The sequence below is a fragment of the Lethenteron reissneri genome, chromosome 40 (assembly GCF_015708825.2).
Source record: "Lethenteron reissneri isolate LAM-NWPU_2019-01 chromosome 40, ASM1570882v1, whole genome shotgun sequence".
Lineage (NCBI taxonomy): Eukaryota > Metazoa > Chordata > Hyperoartia > Petromyzontiformes > Petromyzontidae > Lethenteron > Lethenteron reissneri.
Window position 1 is genome coordinate 7035975 of NC_083818.1, and position 27126 is coordinate 7063100.

Here is a 27126-nt window from a genome sequence, read left to right on the forward strand (position 1 = left end):
AGGTGTCAGTTTTTTTAATCCTTTATATTAAGTTCGCTTGCTTGCGTGCTTGCGTGCTTGCTTGCTTGCTTACGACCGTGCAAATCTTTCGGTCGTTTTTTAACCCACTTCCCGTGATCCAATAGAGCTGACATTTTCCACACAGACTCGTTGTGCGTGAGAATTAATTTTCGTGAAAATTTTTTTCCAAAATTTTACACTGTTTAGGGAATTTTTAAAAATATTTAATTACCAATTGCTTAATGCTGGCAGACAATCATCTGACCCATAGGTGGCAGCCATCTCAAGCCAGAGGACGAGATGACTCTAGCCGCCACGCATATAAAGGATTTAGAGTGAAAAACTTTGTTTTTACGGGTTAATTTTTATACCAGTTGAAACGGTAAAAACCTATTACTATATTTTGCCACTGGTAAAGGAGGTCTCATAGTGTAAAAGTTGTTTTTTTGTTTAGATTGCGTAAATATATATATATGTGTCGTTAAACCCACCACCACCCGACACAGCCAACTAGTAAGGGTTGTCACGTCAACAGAACGTGGCCAATTCGTCACTCTTACAGCACTAGTGTGTAGTGTATAGTGTAGTGTATAGTAGTGTAGTGTATAGTGTAGTGTATAGTGTAGTGTATAGTAGTGTAGTGTTTAGTGTAGTATACTAGTAGAGCACACCGGTGTGTTGGAGAGCCAAGCCACAACATTTACAATGTGAGTACGACGTTTCGCCAGTAAATACAACTAGCTTCATCAGGCGACAGCCAGATTTGTGGAGAAGCCCACCTGTTTCGTTCCTTAAATAGAGGCGAGGATGTGGTGACCGCACTTGTGTATTCTTCTTGCGTGAAGTGGGGGGGGGGATTAATGAATGCATATAAATGACCATGGGTATCCATTGTAGTTTGAGTTATTTATATATACAGTTATAGCCGACATAGTATTGCTTACGAGTTAAAAACATCCATAGTTATTTCAGTAAGAAAGGAGGCGGGGGGGGTGTCACAGTCTTATCTCGCATACCCCCTGTTGAAATAGGTCGCTGCGGTCCCTGGTCTGGCACACGTTTATACTGGTAGGAACCTCCTGGTTACACCAGCCCACAGGGGATTATTGTGTCCGTCGTGCAGGGAGGGGCTGGGTGGGGAGGGAGGGACTGGGTGGGGAGGGGAGGGTGAGGAGGGGCTGGGTGGAGAAGGTGGGGCTGGGTGGGGAGGGGCTGGGTGGGGAGGGTGGGGAGGGGCTGGGTGGGGAGGGTGGGGCTGGGTGGGGGGTGGGAGGGGTGGGGCTGGGTGGGGAGGGGCTGGTCACCCCGTGGTGCCCTTATAAAACTCAACGTTTAACCTGCTCACGCCGGCTTGTGCCCGCCCTCACAGTCGGGTATATTTGCGGAATACACCACGCCGCCGTTGACCCTGGCCATTGACCGTGCAACCCAACCTTCCTACCAGCTCCCTCCGCAGGAATGTGTTTGATGTACTTGCACGTTGAACTTCTTTCGCGCCGTACGTACGTAGCCCAAACCGCGCTCACCGTACCCGCTGGAGGCGCTCCAGTCTCGGCCGCCGCCGCTGACCGGGACAGGCAATGCGCGGGCAGAGCTCCGGTCGTCCCGTTCGCCTGCGCGTGGCCTTGAGCCTCGTGCTCATTGTACCTGGGAGAGCAGAGCCAACGACAGTGGTGGTGGTGGTGGTCGTGTGGTGGTGGTGGCTGCAGTGCGGGGCCTGTAGCATATGTTTTAAAGGGGCCCTAAATAAATAAATACGTAAATATTAAAACACACACTTTTTTACTTGCACAGTAAAGTCATTGTATTTTTTTAATTTGCTATACAGCCAGATAATACGACAAATCGCTTACCTTAAACACCCAGTCATTCGTAAAAGTCGAAGGCGGTATAGTACTATAGTAATAGAGCAAGTGCAGAATAACTGAACCGGAATTGATAGCTTGAAAGCATTTAGCGCGGGGCCCTTGAAAGTGCGGGGCCCGTAGCTACTTATGTAGCTACTTGTGCTACTAGGATCATCCGGCACTGGGTTGTATGGTGGTTGGCCGACGATGGCGAGGAAACGCAGTGACAAAATTGCCCCGTGGGGGTCTAATAAAAAAACACAGCGTAACCGTATGTATGTTGATGTACTTTGCACGACTGTCATGTTTTTGTATTGTTGTTGTTGTAACGTCGTTACCCGCCCTGACTGGACATCTGTGAAAAAGAACTTTATAGCTCTTCGGATTCCTCCTCCAGTATAAATGTTCTGATTCTGATGTTGAACTTCTGTTGCACCGCACGAAGCCAACCACGTTAATCGAAGTTGCGGGGGGGGGGGGGGGACATCAAACTAAACACAACAACCAGCAATCTAGATGATTTAAAAGTGCATAGCTCCTGTGGCTTCCTAATATCTTGAAGAAAGAGCGTTCCAGACGGCCTCCAGAGGCACATGATGCGGTGTGACCGGATGGTTAGCCCAACACCCGCTGCTGCGAGGATGACCGAAGGGTTCACGTGGTGATTGATCGTCTATTGTCCTCGATGAGGCCGTAACTCATGACTACCGAAACATCGCCAATTACAGGTAGTCCCCGACTTATGATGGTCCGACTTACGATATTTCGATCTTACGATGGCGATATCGATATGACAAAATTGTTAAATATTTTACATTTCACGCGGCAGGAAAACACAGCGGCGTACGAGGTACGATACTGAAACTTTATCATCGTCATCCTTCTCTTCCGACAACTAAGTTAATGTTGCCACCAACAACGACGGACAGAATCTTGGTGAGTACAGCACAATATGATACGTTACGATACGTTCAATGCATGTATACACTACACTATACACTACACTATACACTACATGATTACTATTCATTACACTATACACTACTATACACTACACTATACACTACATGATTACTATACACTACACTATACACTACTATACACTACGCTATACACTACATGATTACTATACACTACACTATACACTACTATACACTACACACTACACTATACACTACATGATTACTATACACTACACTATACACTACTATACACTACACACTACACTATACACTACATGATTACTATACACTACATTACACTATACACTACGCTATGATACGTAGCTTTAGCGATTTCATTTTAGGGTTACCACGATACGATACGTTCAATGCATGTTAAAATATTTTATAGCAGATAGGATTGTTTCCTGAAAAAACTTTATATTAAATTGCAGTTCATATAGGTAGGCTAAGATTTTACCTTGTTTTTTTTACTTTACATTTTACTGTGCAATACAGTATTGTAATTAATAAATACATACAGTATATAGTTTATACAGTACGGTACTGTAAATTGCTCTGTTTTGCTAACATATCACCATTCTTTAAGACTCCTGGGTAGGCGAGGCCATTTTCAACTTATGATATCTTCGACTTACGATGGGGTCGTCGTAACGCATCTCCATCGTAAGTTCCTGTATATATATGTTTGTGTTTATTATTTTAAGGCGGTGTTGTTGACGAGTGCGTTGAGTTGCCTATCACACAGCATCACTGCTGCTGCTGCTGCTGCCAGTCGGTCACATTTGCTCGAGTTTACTTTGGACGGTGACCCAGGGCAAAGAGGGCCACGTTGCAGTTATTCAGCAACTTGCTGATGGGTTTTTTTTTATTGCTCTTGATGACATTTTTCCATCTCGTTTTAAACTCACGCTTTTCTAGCCGGACACTATCGTCATTCATTATTATTTTTAATCCTTTATATTAAGTTCACTTGCTTGCTTGCTTGCGCGCTTACGACCGTGCAAATCTTTCGGTCGTTTTTTAACCCACTTCCCGTGATCCAATCGAGCTGACATTTTGCACACAGACTCGTTGTGCGTGACAATTTATTTTCGTGAAAATGTTTTTTCCATAACTTTACACTTTTTTTGAATTTTTTTTTATATTTAATTACCAATTGCTTAATGGTGGCAGGCAATCATCTGACCCATAGGTGGCAGCCATCTCAAGCCAGAGGACGAGATGACTCTAGCCGCCACGCATATAAAGGATTTATAGTGAAAAACTTTGTTTTTACGGGTTAATTTTTTTCATCATTTATGATTCTTCATCTTCTTCTTCCGTTATCATCGCATTTTCCACACTCACGGCTCCATGAAGAAGTGCGGCAGCGCCATGACGAACGTGCCCGCTGCCATCACGGTGGCGCCGACGGCGATGAGCCGCGGACGGTGAAGCCGGGAGCCCAAGTAGCTCACCACGAGAACCACGAGGAGATTGCCTGCACACGTGGGGGGGCACAACGGTCACGTTCAGCCCGGTTGGCTGGGAAGAGACCCAGGAAGCCGGACGCCAGATCCACCAGCAATAAGCAGGTGGCCTGCATGTCAGAGATGATGGTTGTCAGAGGCGCCACGGTTGGCGAGACGTTAACTACTCTATGAGACATCTCCTTTACCAGTGGCAAAATATAGTAGGTTTTTACCCTTTAAACTGGTACAAAACTGACACCTTTATACAAGGCATCATGTTTGCAATAACCGCAACACAAGCAGTCAAAATGCAAACAAAAAGAAACAACTCTGATAATGGTAATGATATGCACTGTCCTTGAAGTTGATTGGTCCACACCTGCTTGTGTTGCGGTTATTGCAAACATGATGCCTTGTATAAAGGTGTCAGTTTTGTACCAGTTTAAAGGGTAAAAACCTACTACTACAGATGCTAACTACTTCACCTGGTATGCAGGAGCTCGTGGGTTCGATGCCGACCCTGACGCCTGCTGTATATTTGGAGTGTGCGTGTCTCCCTCTATCTCCCTGTGGTCGCGTGGATTTTTTTCCGGGTCCTCCGATTTTCCCCTCCACATTTAGAATCAACATGTGATAAGAGTATTTGGCTGCTATACATTTCCACGTGATGATAAGCCACATTATTGAGCTATCATTTGTGGCAAGGTCACTTTTTAAAAATAGCTATATAGTTCAGTGGGCCTTACCTAGTGACATAAAGTGGATTAGTTTTAGATTGGTGAAAATATTCTCTGGGAGAAGCTAGATGTATGTTTTGATCGGAGGCGTGAGGGGGTGTAATCAATGTGTAATGAATGGAATACAATTGTGGCCATACAACCCAACTATGGATCAAGCAGTAAACCCATTGAGACTCACAGAGATACACAGAGAGACTCGTAGAGATAGCTACATGTACATAGATATACATTAAAGGCAAGCCGCAGCATTGAGATTGTGGCCACGCAACTCAAACTATGGACCCATACAATACACCGCTGAAAGTCTGCGCTCCTTAACAAGAGGAGGAGGAGGAAAAGCGACGGTGAGCCATTGCTGTTGTTATTGCTGTGGTGTGGAGCCCACCCATCTCGAAGCCGCCATCGATGGTGCCTGCGAGAGAACTGGGCAGGGAGAAGCGCCGCTCGATGCTGGTGATGGCGCCCTTCATGTAGGCAGCCGTGAGCGCCTTGCAGAAGTACAGCAGTGACAGGCTGGCCAGGAACGCCTGCCAAAGACAAAGATCCCCCCACCCCTGTGTAGCCTGCACAGGCTGTTGGGGCAAGTGCTGTTAGCGAGCGTCCGTGGAGGCCGGCACGGTGCACGAGGAGGCTGTGTGGCAAGCACTGCGCCCGGTCGCCTTTGTCTCCCCAGTGGCGATATATGCATGTTGAACTTCTTTTGCACCGTACGTAGCCATCAACCATGATAATCGGAGGTGCGGACGTTTTTACATTGCGCCAAGTACTCATTTAATGCTGAGTTGACCTCGGTCGGATATGCCCAGGTCTGGTTCAGATATGTTAAGATAATTTGGCTGCTCTAAATTTCTACGCGATAAGCCACTTGGTTGAGCTATCAATTGTGGCCAGGTCGCTTCTGAAAAAAAGAGCTGTATAGCTCAGTGAGCTTTACCTGGTTTAACACGTAGGCTTTCGCGACCAATATCATCCATAATGCAGGTTTTTGATGGGTTAGATCGCGTAAATATATAAATGTGTCGTTAAACCCACCATCACCAGACACAGCGAACTAGTAAGGTTTGTCACGTAAGCAGAACGTGCCAATTCGTCACTAGTACAGCACACCGGTGTGTTGGAGAGCAAAGCCACGACATTTACAATCTGAGTACGACGTCTCGCCAGTAATTACAACTGGCTTCATCAGGCGACAGCCGGATTTGTGGACAAATCCTCCCGTTTCGTTCCTTAAAAGGAGGGGTAGATGTGATGACAACTTAATTCACCAAGATCGGCGGCACAGCGTGCTCACCGCTAATGCCACTTCTCGTCCACAAACTGCACATTCACGCAGCGAGACCGGCCATGATCTATATCCCTAGCTCGACGAGAGTCTGGGGAAGCCGTCATCATCTCTCACGGCCCCGGCGATGCGGCAGCGGTCCATCTCGCTCCCGTTCACGAGACGGGAACCTCACCTTAATGCTGGCATACCGGGGCAGTTTAGCATCCTCTGAACCTGGGCTTTCTCCAAGCCAGCGTCCCTTCCCCATGATCTGCGTCCTGCAAAATAAAGACCTGAATGTTAATTAACAAAAAAACATTACTCAGGTGGCTGGGTGCCTTGCTGAGATCTTAGCTTCGAATTCGGGGTTTAGCCGCCCGTAATGAGACCGGGTTTTCAAGCGTAAGTGAGTTCGATGGTCTAAGCCCGGTCACCAGTGACCGCGTGCAAATAAACTCCGATCACAATTAAATTTGGCTAAATCGCAGCTTTGAGAATTCAAAACGTCGGTTCGATCGGAATACGACAAACGTGTCTCTGTGGGGGGGGGGGGGGGGGCAAGATTGTCGGTAACAGGGTATTATTGTGTCCGTCCGTCGTGCAGGGAGGGGCTGGGTGGGGAGGGAGGGGCTGGGTGAGGAGGGAGGGTGGGGAAGGGCTGGGTGGGTAGGGTGGGGAGGGTGGGGCTGGGTGGGGGGTGGGAGGGGAGGGTGGGGAGGGGCTGGTCACCCCGTGGTGCCCTTATAAAACTCAACGTTTAACCTACTCACGCCGGCTTGTGCCCGCCCTCACAGTCGGGCATATTTGCGGAATGCACCACGCCGCCGTTGACCCTGCAGGCCATTGACCGAGCAACCCAACGTTCCTACCAGCTCCTTCCGCAAGGAATGTGTTTGTTTTTTACCACGCGGCGTGATGCACTGCTCACTCTGAAAGTCCCGAACGGACGCAACTTCTTGTCGCGAGACACGACACCAATGGCAGAATTATAATTGAATTGTAGCAAAAGGCAACGGATAGACGCATACATATGAACACGCATTTCCTCACCAACTTACACACTCACACACGTATAACACGACACCTGTGATCTGTCACTCACTTAACTGACACATGCAACCTCTCCCTTGCTTATCAACAACCCATACCACGTCAATAAATGACAATGAAGATTTACACAGCGTCCAGTTGTAGCGGCGTAAGTAGCGCAGGAGACGTTTGACGGAGGCAACACGTATTTATTAACAAATGGGTACTATACGGTACGTAGCGCGCCCGAACACTGGAAGGGGTAACGGGCCCCTTCACCCGGTTCTATCCGAGGCAGTGTCCCTCGGCTAACCGTTCCCCGTTAGCTCCTACTACACTCCTCTAACCCAGACCATCCTAGTGGAGGCTAACTCACCTGGCCCAGCTTCGGGTCAGGTGCGACCCTCAGCCACACGAGCCTGGCCCTCACAAGGACACAGACCTCGCTGCTCTGAGGTCGCCCCTGGCTTGCCCTGCTCGGCTCTTACAAGAGCAGCGAGTCAGGGTAGTAGTCCCAGGGCTAGCGAGCTGGTACTCTTAGTAGGTGAGTGAGTGGGTGAGTGAGTAGGTGAGTAGGTGAGTGAGTGGGTGAGTGAGTGACTGAGTGAGTGAGTGACTGAGTGAGTGAGTGAGTGACTGAGTGAGTGACTGAGTGAGTGAGTGACTGAGTGAGTGGTGAGTAACCTGTATGGTGAGTGAGTGGTGAGTGACTGAGTGAGTGAGTGACTGAGTGAATGAGTGAGTGATGAGTGACTGAGTGAGTGAGTGGTGAGTAACCTGTATGGTGAGTGAGTGGTGAGTGACTGAGTGACTGAGTGAGTGACTGAGTGGGTGAGTGACTGAGTGAGTGACTGAGTGACTGAGTGAGTGAGTGGTGAATGACTGAGTGAGTGAGTGGTGAACGAGCTGGTCTTCAGTCTGCACTGGTTCTTCTGCTCCAACGACTGTCTCGAGCTCTCTCCGCGGGCACCAGCCACCGAGCACATTGCAAAGCGCTAAACGTTATCACCATCAAATTAAGCAGCGTGCAATAAATGTATGACGAAATGTCTTCGGCTTATCAGTGTTAAATTCATCGCTGACGTAGTCGGTGCATCTGAGAGGGTCTGCTGTCAAGTGTTCACCACCACCAGCACTATCATCACCACCACCACCACGACCAAAGACAAAGATCACCCGTATAGCCTTAACATAATGTAGGGGCAAGTGCTGTTAGCGAGCACTTACAAAAGCCAGCACGGCACACGAGGGGGTGGGTGGCCAGCAACACGCCCGAACGCCTTTGTTTCCCCAGTGGCGATATTTACATACCGCATAAGGTACTCGCTTGAGGCTGAGTCGATCTAGGGGCGCCCCAGGAACGTTTCAGATAATCGTCACCGGTGTTGACCGTTAGCGATGGCCGGGTTCGTAGCGAAGCGCGCTGACCGCTACACAACCGCTCCCCGAGGTCACAACGACACTCACCCACCACACTGCAGGATCGTGCCGTTTGTTGATGACTGCTCGACGTTTCGTGACCTTGGGCCTGTGCTCAGCAAGTGTGTTCAAAAAGAAAAAATAACTTCACAAACCCGTACACTATGTCTGTAATTGGTAAAGTATTAAGTTATGATTGATGTTCCAAACCACCCAGCTTTGGAAAAGATACACATGGTATGAGATCAATTGAAGGGACCTCAGGTTGTAGTTCTGTGCTAACAGCTACAATCCCACTCCCCATCACCACCACCACTATGCCAATCTCGGTTTAAATTTGCAACAAAATAATAATACAATTACCCACACATTGTTCACGTAGCAATCATTGCCTCCTAGTGGCACCGGGCAAGGTGCCGAGTCACCTCGGGCCGCACAGGGGCAGCTGCGAACAGGGGTCTGTCTCTGAGCTCTGAGATGTATCGTGAAGTGACAGAGCGAAAGATACAACACGCAAGCTCATTCACTCACTGCCACATCCACCGTCACCACGCGATACATGGATGCTGAAAATATTCTCTCACTTACCTTTGTTAAGCACGAGTTGGTCCTCTCCTCGACATCTTCTGCCAGTGATACACTAATTAATTATAAAACCCAACATCACCAAAGACAAAGATCCCCCGTATAGGCTTAAGAGACCGTCGGGGCAAGTCCTGTTAGCGAGTAGCACCGATGAAGGCAAGACAGATAGGCACACATCCATCCGTACACACACACACACAGGCACACCTAAACACAAAGACAGAGATCCCCCATATAGGCTTAACGAACTGTTGGGGCAAGTGCTGTTAGCGAACACCTATGAAGGCCAACGCGCCCACACGAAGGGTGTGGGTGGCCAACATCACGCCCGGCCGCCTTTGTCTCTCCGGTAGCGATATTTACTACACACGGCACCAGATACTAATTTGAGGTTGAGTCGACCTAGATGGAGGCCTAGAACCGCTGGGGATATTCGTCACCGATGTTGAACCGTGAGCGGGAATCGAACTCGGGTCTAGGGGTCAGCGCAGCGCGCTTGACAGCATCTCGCAAAAGCCGCAAATATTCTCACTCACCGACTGCGGGTCACTTCCAGACGTGCCACTTGCCGAAGTTGACACAAAATAAACAACAACGCCAGCAGCACCACGAGGCAACAGCAGCCTCAGCAGCAGCAGCAGCAGCACGTGTTGCTGTGGTTTTGCACGCCCCCCAGCCCATCCCACAAACCCAGAATTATGTTACAAAGTGGCTCTTTCATAGCAGCTCAAGCCTGGCGGAAGCGCGGAACGCAACGTTTTACGCTGCGCTCCGCACGTGTGTCAGAAATGCCACTCGGAGCCGATTATAATCACTCTCACTGTTAGGCAGCACCAAGGCCGTAATTATAATATATATTGGGGGGGACACATCCCCCAAGATTCAAATATGCTCAAAATGTCCCCCCCAATATATTGCTATAACATAGATTTATGTTTATATGATTGTGGTTATACTTTATTAATTCGTAATATCTCTCATTACGTGCAATGAAACAAGTAAAGGTCAAAAAGAAAAAAAACAAAGCAATATAATACAATACACTATTACACATTATTGTGAAAAATAAATAAAAAGTCCGTGAAATTTTTGTTATATTTTAGGCAGGAAATGGCAGAAATTCGTTATCAAATTTTGATTTTTTTTTTCTGAGGGAGGGGGCCCAGACCCCCTGGAAGATTTGGTCCCACCCAATGTTGACTCCATGGCTACGGCCTTGGGCAGCACCCACCGATAACGTCTCCCCCACCCCCCCGACCCCCACAGCCCCGGGCAAGAGGTCTGAAAACCTGCGGCTCCGGAGGCACATGCGGCTCTCTTTAGTGAACCGCTTCGTGACCGGTTTTAAAAAAAAAACAAGTATAACCCGTAAAAACAAAGTTTTCACTATAAATCCTTTATATGCGTGGCGGCTAGAGTCCTCTCGTCCTCTGGCTTGAGATGGCTGCCACCTATGGGTCAGATGATTGCATTGCACCATTAAGCAATTGGTAATTAAATATAATATTTTTGTCCTAAAAAGTGTACAATTTTGGAAAAAAATTTCACGAACATTAATTGTCACGCACAACGAGTCTGTGTGGAAAATGTCAGCTCGATTGGATCACGGGAAGTGGGTTAAAAAACGACCGAAAGATTTGCACGGTCGTAAGCAAGCAAGCGAACTTAATATAAAGGATTTAATAAGAACCGCCGTCTCGTGTTCACCGCGTGCATTGCGGCTCTTGAAATGTTCACGGGGGGGGGGGGGAGAGTTTATTTGTTTGTTTGTTTACCGAATTCGTAAAAAAATGCTCCTATTTTGGTTGTCCCCCTCCACTGGCCAAGCCCCTGAATGTCACACTGCCCACAAGGCCTGAATGTTGGTCCCTTAATTGCAAAGCGTAGAGAAGAACATCGAGAAAACGGAGTCAAAACGGTCGCGTAATATCGAGAACTTTGCGAAGTGCGATGGACTTGGTTGTTTCTGTTACATTTTGGGTTTGGATTAAGTTTTCCTTTCGACGGTGTGAATAGGGAGGGGCGATGGCGCAGTGGTTAGCGCACAGTGTGGTGAACTAACTCTGATTTCCAGGCTACGGTTAACAATTAGTGGCAAGCGATATCCGGACATGTGCTTGGCACCCGCTCTACTATACTCTTAGTTCTTTCGGTAAAGTCACGTAGGTAAAAAATGAAATTAAAATTAATAAAAATAAAACAATAAAAATCACGACGTTTCGGAGGCAACACAAGTCTCCGTCATCAGGTGGGACCGTCACAGCCAGATTTGCTGCATCAAGTGGTGATGCATCAAGTGGTGATGCAGCAAATCTGGCTGTGACGGTCCCACCTGGTGACGGAGACTTGTGTTGCCTCCAAAACTTCGTGATTTATTATTTTAATTTTTATTAATTTCAATTTAATTTTTTACCTACGTGACTTTACCGAAAGAACTAAGAGTATGAATCCTTGGAGTCACGAAAGCTTCAAATCTAGAACCCGCTCTACTGAGCAGCGTGGCGAGGTATGGTCAAACAGCCCTCACGACCGACACGGTGTGGGCGGGCCCCCGTCCAGCAGAGGATTGACAAAGCGGTGTGAAATGACTAAGCAATGTCTGTAACGGGACCCTGAACCATATGCAAATACGGAAACATGAGCTCCTGTCCACAACGATGACATGAGACATCCTCCAGATCAGTGTTCTTCTTTGCAAGGCCCGTGAGACATCGAAGGCCACTGACAATACACAACACGTGAAAACACTCCCCCATCATCATCATCGTGCCGCTGTCAAACCCCAATGGTTTTAAATGTGTGGCGGTCCTCACACTGACTATGTCTTATGGGCGAAGGTGCTTCCCCTCTGAAAATGAGTGAACACTGATACAGACGGTCCTGTGGTGGTGGCACCAATGTCACATTTAAAAAGTCCTGCTGAGGAAGGCAAAGCCACCTCATCACCTCTCCTCCACTTGCCATGGCTCCATAACATGAGTGCATGGTGTGTTGTACATACAGTATTCGCTGCGGAGGCGAGGTGTTAACTACCTCGCCTGGCATGCTGGAAGCTCTTGGGTTCGATCCCGACCCTGACGCCTGCTGCTGCTGCATATTTGGAGAACTACCAGCGACAAACTGGGCCCTGTGGCCGAGCAAAGTCCATCTCATTGCCAACCCTCGAGGGATCGAGGAAGGCTAGAAAACAGTAACTATTAAAACTAGTTGTCTTGTTTTACCAGGTAAAATCCCACTGAGCTATATAGCTCTTTCTCTGAAGCGACCTGGTAACAAGTGATTTCTCAACGAAGTGGCTTATTGTGTGGATAAGTATTACAACCAAATACTCGAAACGACGCATGTTTCTAAAAATGCGGAGGGGGGAAAACGGAAGGACCCGGAGAAAAACCCACAAGACCACGGGGAGAACGTGAAAACTCCAAGCATACAAGCGTCAAGGTCAGGATCGAAGCCACAACTCCCTGTATACGAGGCGAGGTATTTCACATCTCGCCACCGTGGAGCCCCTAGCGTGGCCAAAGCAACGAATTGGGGGCCCTCTTGACAACCGCCACACGACAGAGCTGTCGTGGCTGCATTATGCGAAGACGGAGCGCCCATACAGCGTTACAATGTTCCAGACCGTGAGCGTAACGACGATGTGATCCGGCAAGAGGAGCCGTGATCTACAATAGCCTTGGCGCGTCCGTGCGAGACAAATCAAATATTGGGGCCCCGCCTGATCGATTGCCGCACACCCTGAGCTGATAATGTAGCTACGCCACTGCTCTCGAAGGAACGGAACATTGAAATCTGAATACCATCTTCTTGGTTCTTTCGGTAAAGTCACGTAGAAGGGAAGTAATAAAAATAAAACATAATAAAATACAATTCTCACGTTTCGGCCACAACGCAAGCAGCCGAAACTGCTGCTTGCGGCTGCTTGCGTTGTGTCCAAAACGTCGTGAGAATTGTATTTTATTGTTACATTTTTATTATTTCCCTTCTACGTGACTTTACCAAAAGAACCAAGAAGATGAATCACTGCAGTCACGAAAGCTTTAAATCGAAATCTGAATACCAATTAAATGCGTGGATGTTTCAAAGGATGTCATAAACTTATCGTATTCAAGTGTTCGCACAAAAATTGGCAAATTGTGAATTTTTATAAAAGTATCTTTTTTTTATCTCGAATTTCACAATTGTATTTGGAAGTGATGTGCAAGCGAATTCCTCCACGGGATTACGACCTTCTCTTCGCCACCGTCACCAAGATGCCAAAGCTGCTTACTAATCCGCTTACGCAGCACAGAGAATTAGCCAATGTGGGAACGCGGTTATTTGCCCACGGAGCAAATCACGGCATTGTGACTTTGCCAAAGTGTAGTTATGTAAGTGAAATAATAACATGCAACCGTGCTGGTGAAATGCCAAACTTGGCCACTAAACTTTGTTGGATTAAAGACTTCAAATCTGCATTTTTAAGTACGAAGCACAATTTCCTGTAAAGCTGTAAAAGGTAAGGGTGTGTCCCGGCCAATGCAGCACTTGTTAACGCCACTGCTGCTCGATGTGGCCAAATCTTACACGCAGGCCACACGTGTTGGATGAGGCTGCAGCTCCGATTAGCACGGTTGGCCGCATACGGTGCGTAAGAAGTTCAACATACATGCAGGACCTCGACTTTAACCCACCACGCACAATCCTGATCGACAGAATTGTGCTGTGTTCATACTGCTGGGTGAATAGAGGTAGAGAGGGTCTTAGAAACTCGCCCCGTGATTTTAACTACCGTTGGGAGATCGAACCTGCGATCTCTGGATTGCAAGTCCATTCTACTTAACCATTGCACTATGGCAGCATCTACACCTTGTAGTGCAGTATAAAGGAACGTTTTTACAGTATGGTATAATATACATATCGGTATTGCTTAATATGGTAAAATTATTAGTCAGTTTCCCCATGAAAACCTCCCTGAGCCTCTATACTTTTTTTCAGGAGGGTCCTGCATTGGCTATTCCCATTAAGGAATCGTCATCGGTTTCTTTCGGGTCAGATCGTGTCGAAGTCATGTCGATTTCTAACGATAACCCTCCATAACCTGACAGCGCCAATCAAATCAAGTTGTCACGTGGGCAAATACGCCAAATGCATGTTAATTAAAAACTAACATTGTACCAACAGACCTGAACCAAAATAAATTATTAATCATATTGTTCGTAAAAGCCTTTATGTATATATACATAAAAAAATTATATAGATTTTTTGCCTTCGGATGGTGGAGGAAAACTGAGGAAGCCAACCACGCATTTCAGGGGGAAAACACGAGTCGAGATTGAAAAGTGTGTAAGTTTTGCACGGCACCTATTGAGATGTCAATGAAGGACAATCGAGAAATGTTTTTTATGACCAAATAGTTTATTTTGTTAAAGATCTATTGCGTGTAATTAATGCGGTAGCTTTAAAAACATTTTTCTCCAACTGGTGTCGTGTCGATGAGACTCCACAACACGCTGTTAATGCATGGCCATGTCTGTAACGGAGATGTCACAAGCGCTGACAGGACACGTGATCGTAACGTTGGTTGAAAGCACACAAAGCTCGACACTAAACACACTTGTCATTAAATTTTTTTCTACAAACTGTTGCCGGACACTGCGATAAAAAACAAACGGCAAAAAAGTAAATAAGACTGCTACATTTATAACTGGTAAAGCAAAACGATTATGCGAACTAAAGTTGATTTCTTTACGTGGTATTCAAGGGTAAAGTTTGGAATTATAGCTAAGATTGAGGAACATTTTTTTGATGACTTACAGCCCTTGTCATTCGACTGTTGGATAAACGCCTCCCCACACGTGGATTGGTCGTGGCAGTTTGTCTGACCATACTTCACCACGCCAGTCAAAACAATGTTGGTGGAGGAGTGGGAGTAGGGTTTCTCAGGTCCAGCTCATGTATCACTCGCCAACCGACGTTAGACGGAATCAAACTCGTAGCAACTCGCTATCCACTGCATCACAACTCCACCCTAAGGGCATCACCGCCATCATCATCGGTCACGATCAGGGGTCGGAAACCTGCGGCTCCGGAGTCGGATGCGGCTCTTTAAGGGACACTTCACGAGACGTTATTTTTCTTCTTGGTTCTTTCGGTAAAGTAACATAGAAGGGAAATAATAAAATAATAAAACATAATAAAATAATTCTCACGACGTTTCGACCACAACGCAAGCAGCCGTCCACAGGTGAAGAACAGGTCTGTCGGAAAGACAGCGTCTGACAGACCTGTTCTTCACCTGAGGACGGCTGCTTGCGTTGTGGCCGAAACGTCGTGAGAATAATTTTATTATGTTGTATTTTATTATTTTATTATTTCCCTTCTACGTGACTTTACCGAAAGAACCAAGAAGATGAATCCCTGCAGTCACCAAAGCTTTAAATCGAAATTTGAGACGTTATTTATTAAGGACACATGCATTTAGCAAATTCGAAAAAAAGGTCTCAACTTGTTATCGTGGTTTCCCACCCCTGGTCATGATCAAACGCACTACTGGATGAAGGCCTCTGAGTATCCACTATAATATAAACATTGAGACACAATCAGTCACCACTGTTGAATAAAATTTTTTTGAAAATTACTACTGTTCTTTTTGCTTGATAGCATTCGGTATACTGCTACGATCGTTGCGTAGGATTTCGTGGTTGTGCCGCATGGTTCCCTTATGTGTTTTCAGATCGTGCCACGCGCACAATCCTAATCACAAATCAGAGAGCATTCAGTACCCTTGCAGCGACTCTTACTCAGGTGAGAAACATTTGCAGACAAGATATTGCTGGGAAGACACTAAGGCCCCTTCTTTGTGCTTTCAAGCTGCACGTCACAGCACGGAATCAATGTCCTTGCTATGACTGCAACTTTGCGCATGTTCTGCAGAGAGGTTCATCGCTGCATCTTATTCACGATTATCACTTTACCAAGGTTTTTGTTTTGTAACCACTGTGAGTTTTTTGTGGTTGCGCCGTGCAGCTCTCCGATGTGTTTGGGGGTTGTGCCGCGCGTTGTTCTGCACAATGACGTCCTAGCGCGTGGAGCGAAACGTCGGACATCGGACCAAAAAAAGATGCGGTGCACCGCGACAACGCATTGAAGAGCTCTACGGAAGCAAAATCCCAAAAACCTACGCAGCGGAATAACTTTATGTTCACCAAGCATTCAAACTCACTTGAATTTCTGGTTCTCCCGTGTTTTTTCTGGCCGTACCGCAACATTGATCGGCACGATGAGCCCTAACTGAATTCACTTCCTGACGCTCCCAAAACGCACAACCAGAAAACACATGGGAGAGCTCCTTGTTTTTTCCCGTTTAAAGTTATCATTAACAGAAGCTACAGGGGAAATGTTCAAACTCTTTTTCACGAAGGGTAGAGGCGGAGATCACTTCAACGGCTTCACCCAGCTCGCTGGAAATCCTTCATTTTACTGTGAAGACAGCATAAGAAACATCATCATCATCATGTAGAACTTCTTTCACAACGTTCATAGCGAACAGTAGTAATCAGAGGTGTGAACATCATCATTATCATCGTCTTAAGTGATCTACCCATGGGCAGGTCCAAGGCTCTCCCACTCTATACGATTCCACTGATCCCTCTTCACCTCGCACCACCCACACTCTGCACGGGGGTTCTGTTCAGCAACGACTCGCGAAGTATCGTCGAGGGTGACGACTTCTCCTTGCCTGCCTCACCCCGTGTGTGTGTGTTTAGGTGACTTCAATCACCGGATGCAGTGTTACATTTAAATGCACGGTGGAACACAGGCCGTCACGATGACACTTGTTCCGCGAGCGTTGGGCTTGTGGAAGGAAACCAGAGTACCCATAGAAAGCCCACCAGGCAATTAAAGGGAATATTCAGAGCTCCCCACAGATGGATTTACAGACACATTTATTTATTTACAACGGTTGGTATTTCCAGGCAGTTTTCAATTCAAGTCTAAATAAGGCTCAATGATTCTTAGCCTGAGATCTGACAAGTTGGTCTTTGGAATTTGTTGTTAGGAATGTATTTTGTCTATCTGCTCATCTGTCCCGTTTGCCCTTTTGACATTGCAGTATTTGTTGATATGCGTAGCTTTCACCTTTAATATTGATCCAATTATTAAAAAAAAAAACTTGCAAGTCAGACACCATATTGGCTGCTCAGAAAAATCTAGAGTGCTCGGGCAAGATATCGCTCCAAGGGACGACGGCCAGCAGTTGAAACAAGAGTGGCAGCCAGAGAAAGGAACGCACCCCAACAGCACGTCCATCACGGAGACGGAGTGACAAAATGAGCTCGTGTCCGGGAACTGGAAGGAGTGATCCACCGTGAGATCACGAGCGATGTCCACAGCTTGGGGAGGCCTTCACCCAGCAGCGGAATGATCGTAGCTGACGATGATGATGATGAAATTTGATAATGTATGCATTTTATAAACACTATTTACAACGCAGTACTTACACTTCGGGGTTTCTTGTTGATTTTCCACTCAAATCTGCAACACAATGCGAAAGCAACAAGTTAGAGCCCTTCAATGTCCTCACGTGTTCGTTTCTCATGCAAGAAAAACCTACCAGTTTTTCTTATGCGACTCGAATCACCCCGTAGCTATATGTATGTTGAACTTCTTTCGCACCATACGTAGCCAACCGTGCTAATCGAAGGGGGAAAATGCGATTAGTGTTTGTGGATGACTCTTGCTCATCCATCACGTTCCCCTCCACACACACACACACAAGCGAGGGTTGCCCTACGCGTGACTGTTTTGCCAACCTGCGTGACCACCGCGCCGTCCGTGCGACTCTCGCGGGGGGCTGTACCGCGCCAGCACAGCAGTCGCACACAGCGGTGGCATCAGACCGGACACACCAGTGGCGTACCGGTGCCGTGCTTTGTGCTTCCTCTTCTTGTGGCTGCCGTGCGGGGCAGTGGCTGCCGCTGCTGCCGCTGCTGCTGGAGCGAGCTGCTCTGGCTGGCCGCCATCGCCGCCTCCGCCGTCCGTGGGCTTGGCGGGCGAGTCGCTGGCGGCCTCGGCTTCACCGGGCTCCGGCTCGCACTCCCGCGCCGCCACCGCTTCCTCCTCCACCGGCGCGGGCTTCACCTTCTCCTCCCGGCGCTCTTCCTTCTCGAGCTTCTCTTCTGCGGCAGAGACGAAAGCGATCGTGTCGGTGCTGAAGCGCGCGGCAAGGAGAATGAGGGTCAGGATTTGCATCTAGAGTGGCGCGCTTGCTTCCATTGCTCAGCAATTCAAGGCGCGCTGCGCCGCCAAGGCAACCGCAGGCGGGACTCGAAATTCAATAAATCTAGGAGGAAACCTGGAAAAGCAGTTGCGAGTAGCAACATCATCAATACCAGCTAACATCACACGCCTCACCGAAGAGAAGCAGTTCCAGCCATCTGACGTTGGCTGTAAATCACCACGGCTCCTTACGTTATGGCAAGCTTTGCGGCCACTTCCTGGAGTCGTGGAGTTCTGCCATTATGAGTACGGTACATTTCATTAAAGCGTGTTTTTAAAAAAAGTATTTTTTAATATTTCTTCTTTTATTAAGTTGATAATTTTGTATGGCCCGCGAATGATGTTCTAAATATCCAAATGGCCCTTGGCAGAGAAAAGGTTCCCCACTCCTGCTCCACAGCAATGGATTTGGCTGTGCTGCCCTCTGCTGCCCACCGTGTCGACACGTCCCACAGCAGAGGTCGCAAACGGGTTTTGATTCCTTACCCGTACCCGGCCGCACCAGGGACGCAAATGGGTACCCGTACCCGTACCCGGCTGGGTACGGGTACCCGTTCCTTACCCGTACTCGTACCTTACCCGAAATGAGTGACAAACGATGACTCACCAGTGACTCACGGCCTACCCGTACCCGTACCCGGCCGCACTAGGGTCGCAAACAGGTACCCGTACCCGTACCTGGCCGGGTACGGGTAGCCGGGTATCGGGTAGGGTACGGGTATCGGGTACCCGGTTGTGACCTCTGTCCCACAGTGGGACTTTGGTTTAAAATAAACCCTTCAGATCTGATCAAGGAACAACGAACACTCACTCTTATCTTCCTCTGCTCCATCTTGGTTCACAACTACACCCACAGCCTGTAGAAAAAAGCAGACGCGATACACGTTTTAAAACTTGATTGACTTTGTTGACATATACGAGTGCTATTAGTCAGCATATTTATGTTTAATGTTAATGTTTGAAGCTTGGGCTTTGTAATTTGTGCTTTGTTTATTCTGGAGGTAATCTGCCCACTACATTGTGCACTGCAAGGAATTATGTTTGCAATTCTAGATTTGAAGCTTTCGTGACTGCAACAATTCATACTCTGTGATTTTTTCGGTAAAGTCACGTAGGTAAAAAATCAATAAAATAAAATAAATGAAAACAACTAAATTAAATCATGACGTTTCGGAGGCAACACAAGCGTCCTTCATCAGGTGTAAAAAATAACTCTCGCTACAGTTCATTGCTGGGCCCTTTTTTACACCTGATGAAGGAAGCTTGCGTTGCCTCCGAAAGTCGTGATTTAATTTAGTTTTCATTTATTTGATTTTATTGATTGTTTTACCAACGTGACTTTACCGAAAAAAACAAAATATGTTTGCAATATTTGTAATTCCTCATCGTGATGCAGTTTTCATTGTTTTGACTTTATTATTTTGTATTTTGTCATTTTGGTGACGCATGCCACTCCTGCAAATAAAACTTATCCTGGTCTCTCAAGTCTTGACATTTGAATGGGCATGTTTAGAGGTGGTCAGATAGTTAATGGGGCAAATGAATCCATTCAGAAATCTCACAGAACAGTGCATGTCCCCGAGTGTTAGGGAAGAGCCCACAGTAGCGAACTTTACGTAAATACTGCTGAGATCCCGATAAGTGACCTGGTAGGAGGCACCACTTTCCCACTTGAGAGAAATGCACGAAAGTCAACCCAATAATTTCTCAGACCTGGAATTTAGACAAATTAATTGAATAAAAACAAATGTATTTTTTTTCTTTTAATATGTGCTAATTTGAGTGAGTGCTCCAAAACATAAGAACCCGGTTGAATCATGGATGGTTGAAACCCAGACTCAAACTCATTAAATCAACAGTGGTGGCTCAGTGTACAATTCCCTGAGCCATCCTCTGGCCACCTCCATCTTGAATATCTGTAACTTTAAAATGTTTTTTGAGACACGGTGAACATCAACTCACGGCTGAGGATGTGACGGAGGATTTGCTGAACAATCTCTCTGCCTCTTTAAACCTCCGGCTCTTCCTCTCGACGGGTCCAGAGCCACCCCTGTGCGGCGAGCCAGGGGCACAACAAAAACAACGAAGCACGCGCACACACCAATCTCTTTAAACACACGGCACAAGGAGCATAAACCATCACGCAAACTCCGGTCATCCATCCTCGCAGCGACGGCTTTTAGCTAGCCATCGAACAAAGACCGTCACACTGCGTTGCGCGCTTTCAGATGCACTTCTGCGGCCGTCTGGAACACTCTTCCTTCCAATGTTAGGAAGCCATTGGAGCTTTCCACTTTTAAATCTAGATTGAAAAGTCATTTCTTGATAACTGCTTTTTGTGTCTAGTTTGTTGTCCTTCCCGCCACACCTCCGATCATCATGATTGTCTATGTACGCTGCGAAAGAAGTTCAACATGCATACATACGTCATGCGTTTGTTTGAATAACATCCACACCCATTTTCTTCGCAAATATTAAATATATATATATATACGCACACATATACAGTTCAACGCAAAATTGTATAGTAGACAACTCAACATAATCATCCAAGTCATTGAGAATATAAACAAAATAGAGAAATATGCACTCCAAGAAGGCCATGTTGCTTTTGCGTTATATAATAAATACTTGTTTTTTACGTGAAGGGACACTGTCTGCTTATCTTCTTTGTTATTTATATTCTCCATGATGACACTCGTGATTGGTTTGAGTTGTGTGTTCATAGGGCAAGGCAACGGTTGGCTGCTGCCTTCCAGCCCATGTCTATGCCTCCTCAGACAATGTCAGTTGCAATCTGCATGGACTACGACGACATGCTAACTCAAACTAAACCTTTATTACGATTATTACGAGAGCACACCGAAACCAGGACGGGTGGAATTCATCTGTTCGCAGGCTCTGCTACATCTGCCATCGCCTGTTGGGTGACGCGATGTTAACCATCTCACCTGGTATGCAGGAGCCTGTGGGCTCGATTCCGACCCGGAAGCCTGTATATTTAGAGTTTGCATGTCTCTCTCCCCGTGGTCACGTGGATTTTCCTCCGGGTCCTCCAGCTTTTCCCTCCACATTTAGAATCAACGTGTTTAGAGTGATTTGGCCGCTACAAATTTCCACGTGATCAGCCACTTCGTTGAGCTATCATTTGTGGCCAGGTCGCTTCTGAAAACGAGTTACATAGCTCAGTGGGCCTTGACTGGTAACATAAAAAGTACTTTAGCTTAATAGTTTAGTTTAGCTTGCCTCTGGTTGGAGAGGTAGCGGTCCCATCCTCTCACGATGTTGCCATACACCTGCGTGTCCTCCAGGTAGCTCCCCTCAAACGCGTAGATTTGTCGCTCAAGATTTTTCAGAGTGTCCTGTAAAAAAAGACAAAAAAAGAAATCAATTTTAAAAATACAACGGATGCAAACCAATGTAATCGGACACATTTGCTTAGAAAAGTCAACGAGCCTCGTGTCCAGGAGAAGTTCGCTCGAAGGGTCGATGTCAAGTGGGCGACCAACAAGGTCTGAATTGGTCTGTAATAAGGTAGGCACTGATAAGGGGTTGACGGGTATGATGATATAATTTAATGCATTTATAAATCACCTCATGTTACCTTCTGGGACATTGCCACGTACCCCCAAGGGGGTCCAGGTAACCCCGGTTGAGAACCACTGGCTTAAACCGAGCACCGTTTTGGGAGGAAACAGCCAACAATGCTTGTCCTGTGGATGTACCTGTCTCGGTCATAGGAATGTGACATTTCCACCACTGGCTTGGGGCCTAGAAACAGGGGATGGGCACGGCTGCACTTCTCGGTTGAATGTGAAACCAGGGTGGCAGCCGAGGGATGGGACGTGACAGAGACGACGTCCACCGAGAAGGTGGAGTGATGAGGTCAGTTCCTGAGCAGGTGCTCTGGGTGAATAATTAGAGGCGCATTATGAGATGGCTGCGAGTTGAGGAAGCCTTCATCCAGCAGTGGACGATGCCAAACTGGTTTCACATTCAACCGAGAAGTGCAGCCGTGCCCATCCCCTGTTTCTAGGCCCCAAGCCAGTGGTGGAAATGTCACATTCCTATGGCGGAGACAAGCACATCCACATTGTTGGCTGTTCCCCTCAAAGTGGTGCTCAGTTTAAGCCAGTGGTTCTCAAGCGGGGTTACGTGGACCCCCTTGGGGGTACGTGCCAATGTCCCAGGAGGTAACATGAGGTGATTTATAAATGCATGAACATAGATCATCATACCCGTCAACCCCTTATCAGTGCCTACCTCATTACAGACCAATTCAGACCGTATTGATCACCGTGTACCCTTATAAATCTCAACGTTCATCCTACAGTCCCATCACAAGGGAGAAACACAAACAAAGAGGCAAAATATTAATTTTTGTCCATATTGAAATGACTGCCTGCTGTATGGACCTGAAAACTCAATTACTCTGTACAATAATATAGGTAAACCGTACCTGCCAATATAAAATAACTACAACATTTAAATCCATATGGTAACCTAGAATAATATAAAAGACCTTCTATAAACTCGCTGATCGTCAGCAATGTGGGTTTCCAAGCGTAACCAGGGAACGCGCACAAATTACGCCACGCGTGCAGAGCGTCCGTTTAATTTGTTTTATTCGCTTGCAGTTTACTAGAAGATAGTGAGGATACCTCACAAAATGAACAATTGGTTAAAATATTGACGTTCATTATTCATACATTTATTACTTCCGAACCATGTTGGGTCAGGCGAGAGGTATGGGGTATAGGAGCCAAAACAACGTTGAACACTAAAATGGGACCTTTTTGCAAGTATCAAAGTATTAAAAAACAAGAATAGGTTTTACCCCTTTCTGGCAATAAAACAGGTGTTAAGATGTTCAAACGCCAAATAGAAAACCTTTTGCAAAGAATCGAGTCTGCATTAACCATACACGGTACTTGTGCTGAACATGCAAACAAACATGCTCCGATAATATAATAAATGGGCATTGTCTTTAAAACTGATGGCCTACACCAAAGATAGCAGCCTTCTTTATGGCCTAGTCTCACCACCAGTGTCGTCAAAACGCCACAAGGCGGACAGCACAAAGACAATGCACTATCAGAGCATTCGAGGTGAGCAGCTACAAAATGTGACCTTTTTTAGCAGTATCACAGTGTGAAAAAATATGAATAGGTTGAAACAGCTGTGTTTCAGCAGCGGTCGTGAATAATGCCTATTGAGCCACATCCGTTGTAGAGAAACGTGGAGCGATAAAAATCAGCTGACAGGCGAAGGAGGCTCCTCTCTTGATTTCGGTTTCGCGAGATGGTGACGTTCCTGGGGAAGGAAGGCCTTCATCCAGCAGTGGATAGATCCATACCTATTAAGATTGTCTGCTGCCTATCTTATTACAGCCCAATTCAGACCTTATTGGTCACCACGTGCCCTTATACATCTCAACGTTCATCCTACAGTCCCATCACAAAGGGAGAAACACAAACAAATAGACAAAATACTTCATTTTGCCCCTATTGAAACGGCTGCACGCCGTATGGACCTGAAAACTCAACTATGGGGGTCACGTGAGCATGTGGCCAATGATGATGTTGGCCAGAGGTGGTGCTTTCATACTGAACATCTGGCCCTACAGGCTGGTCCAGATGTCTTGCGACCCCCAATTAATTGACACCTAACGTGGTTTCCGCCACCGCCACCCCCCTGAATATTAATTCATGTTTTAAATAAACATGACTTTAAAAAAATCTATTCAGTTTTAGATAATTAAATGCGGTGGGGGGGGGGGTCACAGACATATGGACCAACCCTATCCATCGCTTAACATTCACGTACACTAACATCGTTGGAAGTACGCAAAGTGATAACCCACATAGCCATCATTATACACGCGGCGTGTGCCATTACTCGATTGTAACACAATCTTAACGCATTAAAATACATTACCACAAGCACCGTTATAACCTAAACATTCAAAGTAACGCAGTGTGAAGGCATTCCTTACACAAAGGCCGTAGCCATGGAGTCAACATTGGGGGGGACCAAATCTTCCAGGGTGTCTGGGGGGGTCCCCCCTCCAGAAAAAAATATAAATTTGAAAACTAGTTTCCTACCTAAAACATTTAAAAATTCACTAACACATGGGATGGACTTTTTATGTATATTTTACAATAATGTCTACTAGTGTATTGTATTACATTGCTCTGTTTCAACTTTTTTTTTACCATTTCTTGTTTCATTGTATGTAACGGCAGAGATTAGGGATTAATAAAGTACAACCATAACCACAATCACATCAACAGAAATCTATGCATTGATTCATATGAAGACAAGTCCAGATATTGTGGCCAAGGTTAAGCAAAATTGTTGTTTTTATTTACATAGCATAGCAATTATATTTTTTATAGCAATATATTGTAGGGGGGGGGCATTTTGAGCATATTTGAATATTTGGGGGGATGTGAACCCCCCCATTTTTATTATAATTACGGCCTGGCCTTACACCCACACGTGTAACGTGCTATTATTATACCAACAACGCACGAAATATATTTGCAAATATGACGGGAACTCTTTTTTTTAATTTGCCAGTATCAAAGAAGTTAAAATAGTAATAATAGGCGTTTTATCCTTTCTAGGCGATTAAACAGTAGATGTGTTAAGACGTTCAAACACCAAATATCTACATTTTGTGGTCAATGTAGAGACCAACAAGGTTATTGGGAATTGGCTTAATGCAGTAACTTTGATTCCTTGCAAAAGGTTTATATTTTGGTGTTTTAACATCTTAACACAACTCTTGTTTTTTTGCCATAAAGAGTAAAACCTCTTCTTAATTTTCCATTATCTTTGCAGACAATCACCATGACGTTATTACCAAAGTAGTGCATACATACGATAACAAAACATAATTATTGTAAACCATTATACGATAACGAATCATTATAACTCATTAGTGTGTTATGATGTAGTAGTAACTCAGCCGGTCGCACTCTCACTTGCTATCTCTAGCTATCAATAGTCGATAGCAAGTGATCGATAGTCGATAGCAAGTGATCGATAGTCGATAGCAAGTGATCGATAGTCGATAGCAAGTGATCGATAGTCGATAACATGTGATCGATAGTCGATAGCAAGTGATCGATAGTCGCTAACATGTGATCGATAGTCGATAGCAAGTGATCGATAGTCGATAACATGTGATCGATAGTCGATAGCAAGTGATCGATAGTCGCTAACATGTGATCGATAGTCGATAGCAAGTGAGTGATAGTCGATAGCAAGTGATCAATAGTCAATAACGTGATCTATAGTCGATAGCAAGTGATCGATGGTCTCCACAGTACTCTACAACACCGTACACTGTGGCGCAGTGCACTAAAGCAAAGACAAAGGTCCCCCGTGTAGCCTGCACAGACTGTTGGGGCAAGTGCTGTTAGCGAGTAGCGCCTATCAAGGCGCACGAGGGGGTGGGTGGCCAGCCCCCAGCGGCGATGTTCAACTTACACACCGCAACCAACGTACTCATTTGAGGCCGAGTCGACCTAGGGGAGGCCCGGGATCGGTTCAGATAAATCGTCACCGGGTGTTGTTGGCCGTGAGCGGGTTCGTAGCGCTGACCGCTTACACCACCAGAGGCACCAAGGCCGCCGATTCGTCGTCGTTGCTGTGGTTTTTGTTGTTTAAGGCTGAGTCGACCTAAAGGGGGGAGGCCCCGGTGTGGGAGTCGAACTCTGGAGTGAGACGCAGACCGCGCTCACCGCTGCGCCACCGCTCCCCTCCTCCTACCTCCCCCACACAACGAACGAATGCTACAAAAAAAATCGTCATCGTCACTACTCGCAGCGTTATTGTTGTTCTCGTAATCAACTACGGCCCGGTGTGATGTGGTTGTTGTTGTGGTTGTTGTTGTCTGTGGTGGTTGTTTGGTGGTGTCGGATGCAACTGCGTGGGCTGACCGCGATCTCCTGCTGCCTCTTGACCAGCTCGCTCAGCTCGTGCCTCGTGTCGGGCAGCTGGGGCGAGCCAGAGTTCTTGAAGGCGGCCATGTCGCCTTTGCCTCCTCCTCTTCCTCCCTTCTCCTCGCTCACCAACCTCCTCCCGTGTGCATCACGCGTGGAGGGCGTCCGGGGGGGGGGGGGAAGTGGTGGGGATAGCGAACCCTAGTGGCTGGAGCGCGCTAGGAAATCGTTAACTTTTCACGGTTAAAGATGCCCCCCCAACAAGGTCCCATCCCATCGGTAGTTGGCACGTGGCCACGTGGGCAACGGACCACGGGCACATTTCAGTTGGTGACCACCCGAGTTGGATAAACTTGAGATGTTTATTTGACCAGCAGCTTTAAATTACCACGGTCACATTTCAGTTGGATAGCGAACCCTAGTGGCTGGAGCGCGCTAGGAAATCGTTAACTTTTCACGGTTAAAGATGCCCCCCCAACAAGGTCCCATCCCATCGGTAGTTGGCACGTGGCCACGTGGGCAACGGACCACGGGCACATTTCAGTTGGTGACCACCCGAGTTGGATAAACTTGAGATGTTTATTTGACCAGCAGCTTTAAATTACCACGG

The 27126-nt window shown here is 46.6% G+C and overlaps 2 protein-coding genes across 3 annotated transcripts in view; both read right to left on the minus strand.

The window, feature by feature from the left end:
• Window positions 1-9892, minus strand: part of LOC133352378 (solute carrier organic anion transporter family member 1C1-like) — a 31134-nt gene extending 21242 nt beyond the window's left edge. The window contains exons 1-5 of one of the 2 annotated variants that reach the window (XM_061567976.1): window positions 7673-7693; window positions 6461-6545; window positions 5389-5530; window positions 4160-4292; window positions 1532-1647 (exon numbers count right to left, since the gene is read on the minus strand). In XM_061567976.1, coding sequence (XP_061423960.1) covers window positions 1532-1647; window positions 4160-4292; window positions 5389-5530; window positions 6461-6535 — 466 coding nt within the window. In that variant the 5' untranslated portion in view covers window positions 6536-6545; window positions 7673-7693. Of the gene's footprint in view, window positions 1-1531; window positions 1648-4159; window positions 4293-5388; window positions 5531-6460; window positions 6546-7672; window positions 7694-9836 lie in introns of those variants that run through there. The other variant, XM_061567975.1, reaches the window with a different exon arrangement.
• Window positions 9893-16634: 6742 nt separating this feature from the next.
• MEAF6 (MYST/Esa1 associated factor 6) lies at window positions 16635-26889 on the minus strand. The gene is made up of 7 exons (XM_061568026.1): window positions 26514-26889; window positions 21811-21926; window positions 20527-20614; window positions 19376-19421; window positions 18206-18464; window positions 17787-17820; window positions 16635-16764 (listed from the first exon to the last, which is right to left on the minus strand). Exons 1-7 carry the CDS (start codon window positions 26601-26603, stop codon window positions 16762-16764), a joined length of 636 nt encoding a protein of 211 aa, XP_061424010.1. The 5' UTR covers window positions 26604-26889; the 3' UTR covers window positions 16635-16761.
• Between the last annotated feature and the right edge of the window lie 237 nt (window positions 26890-27126).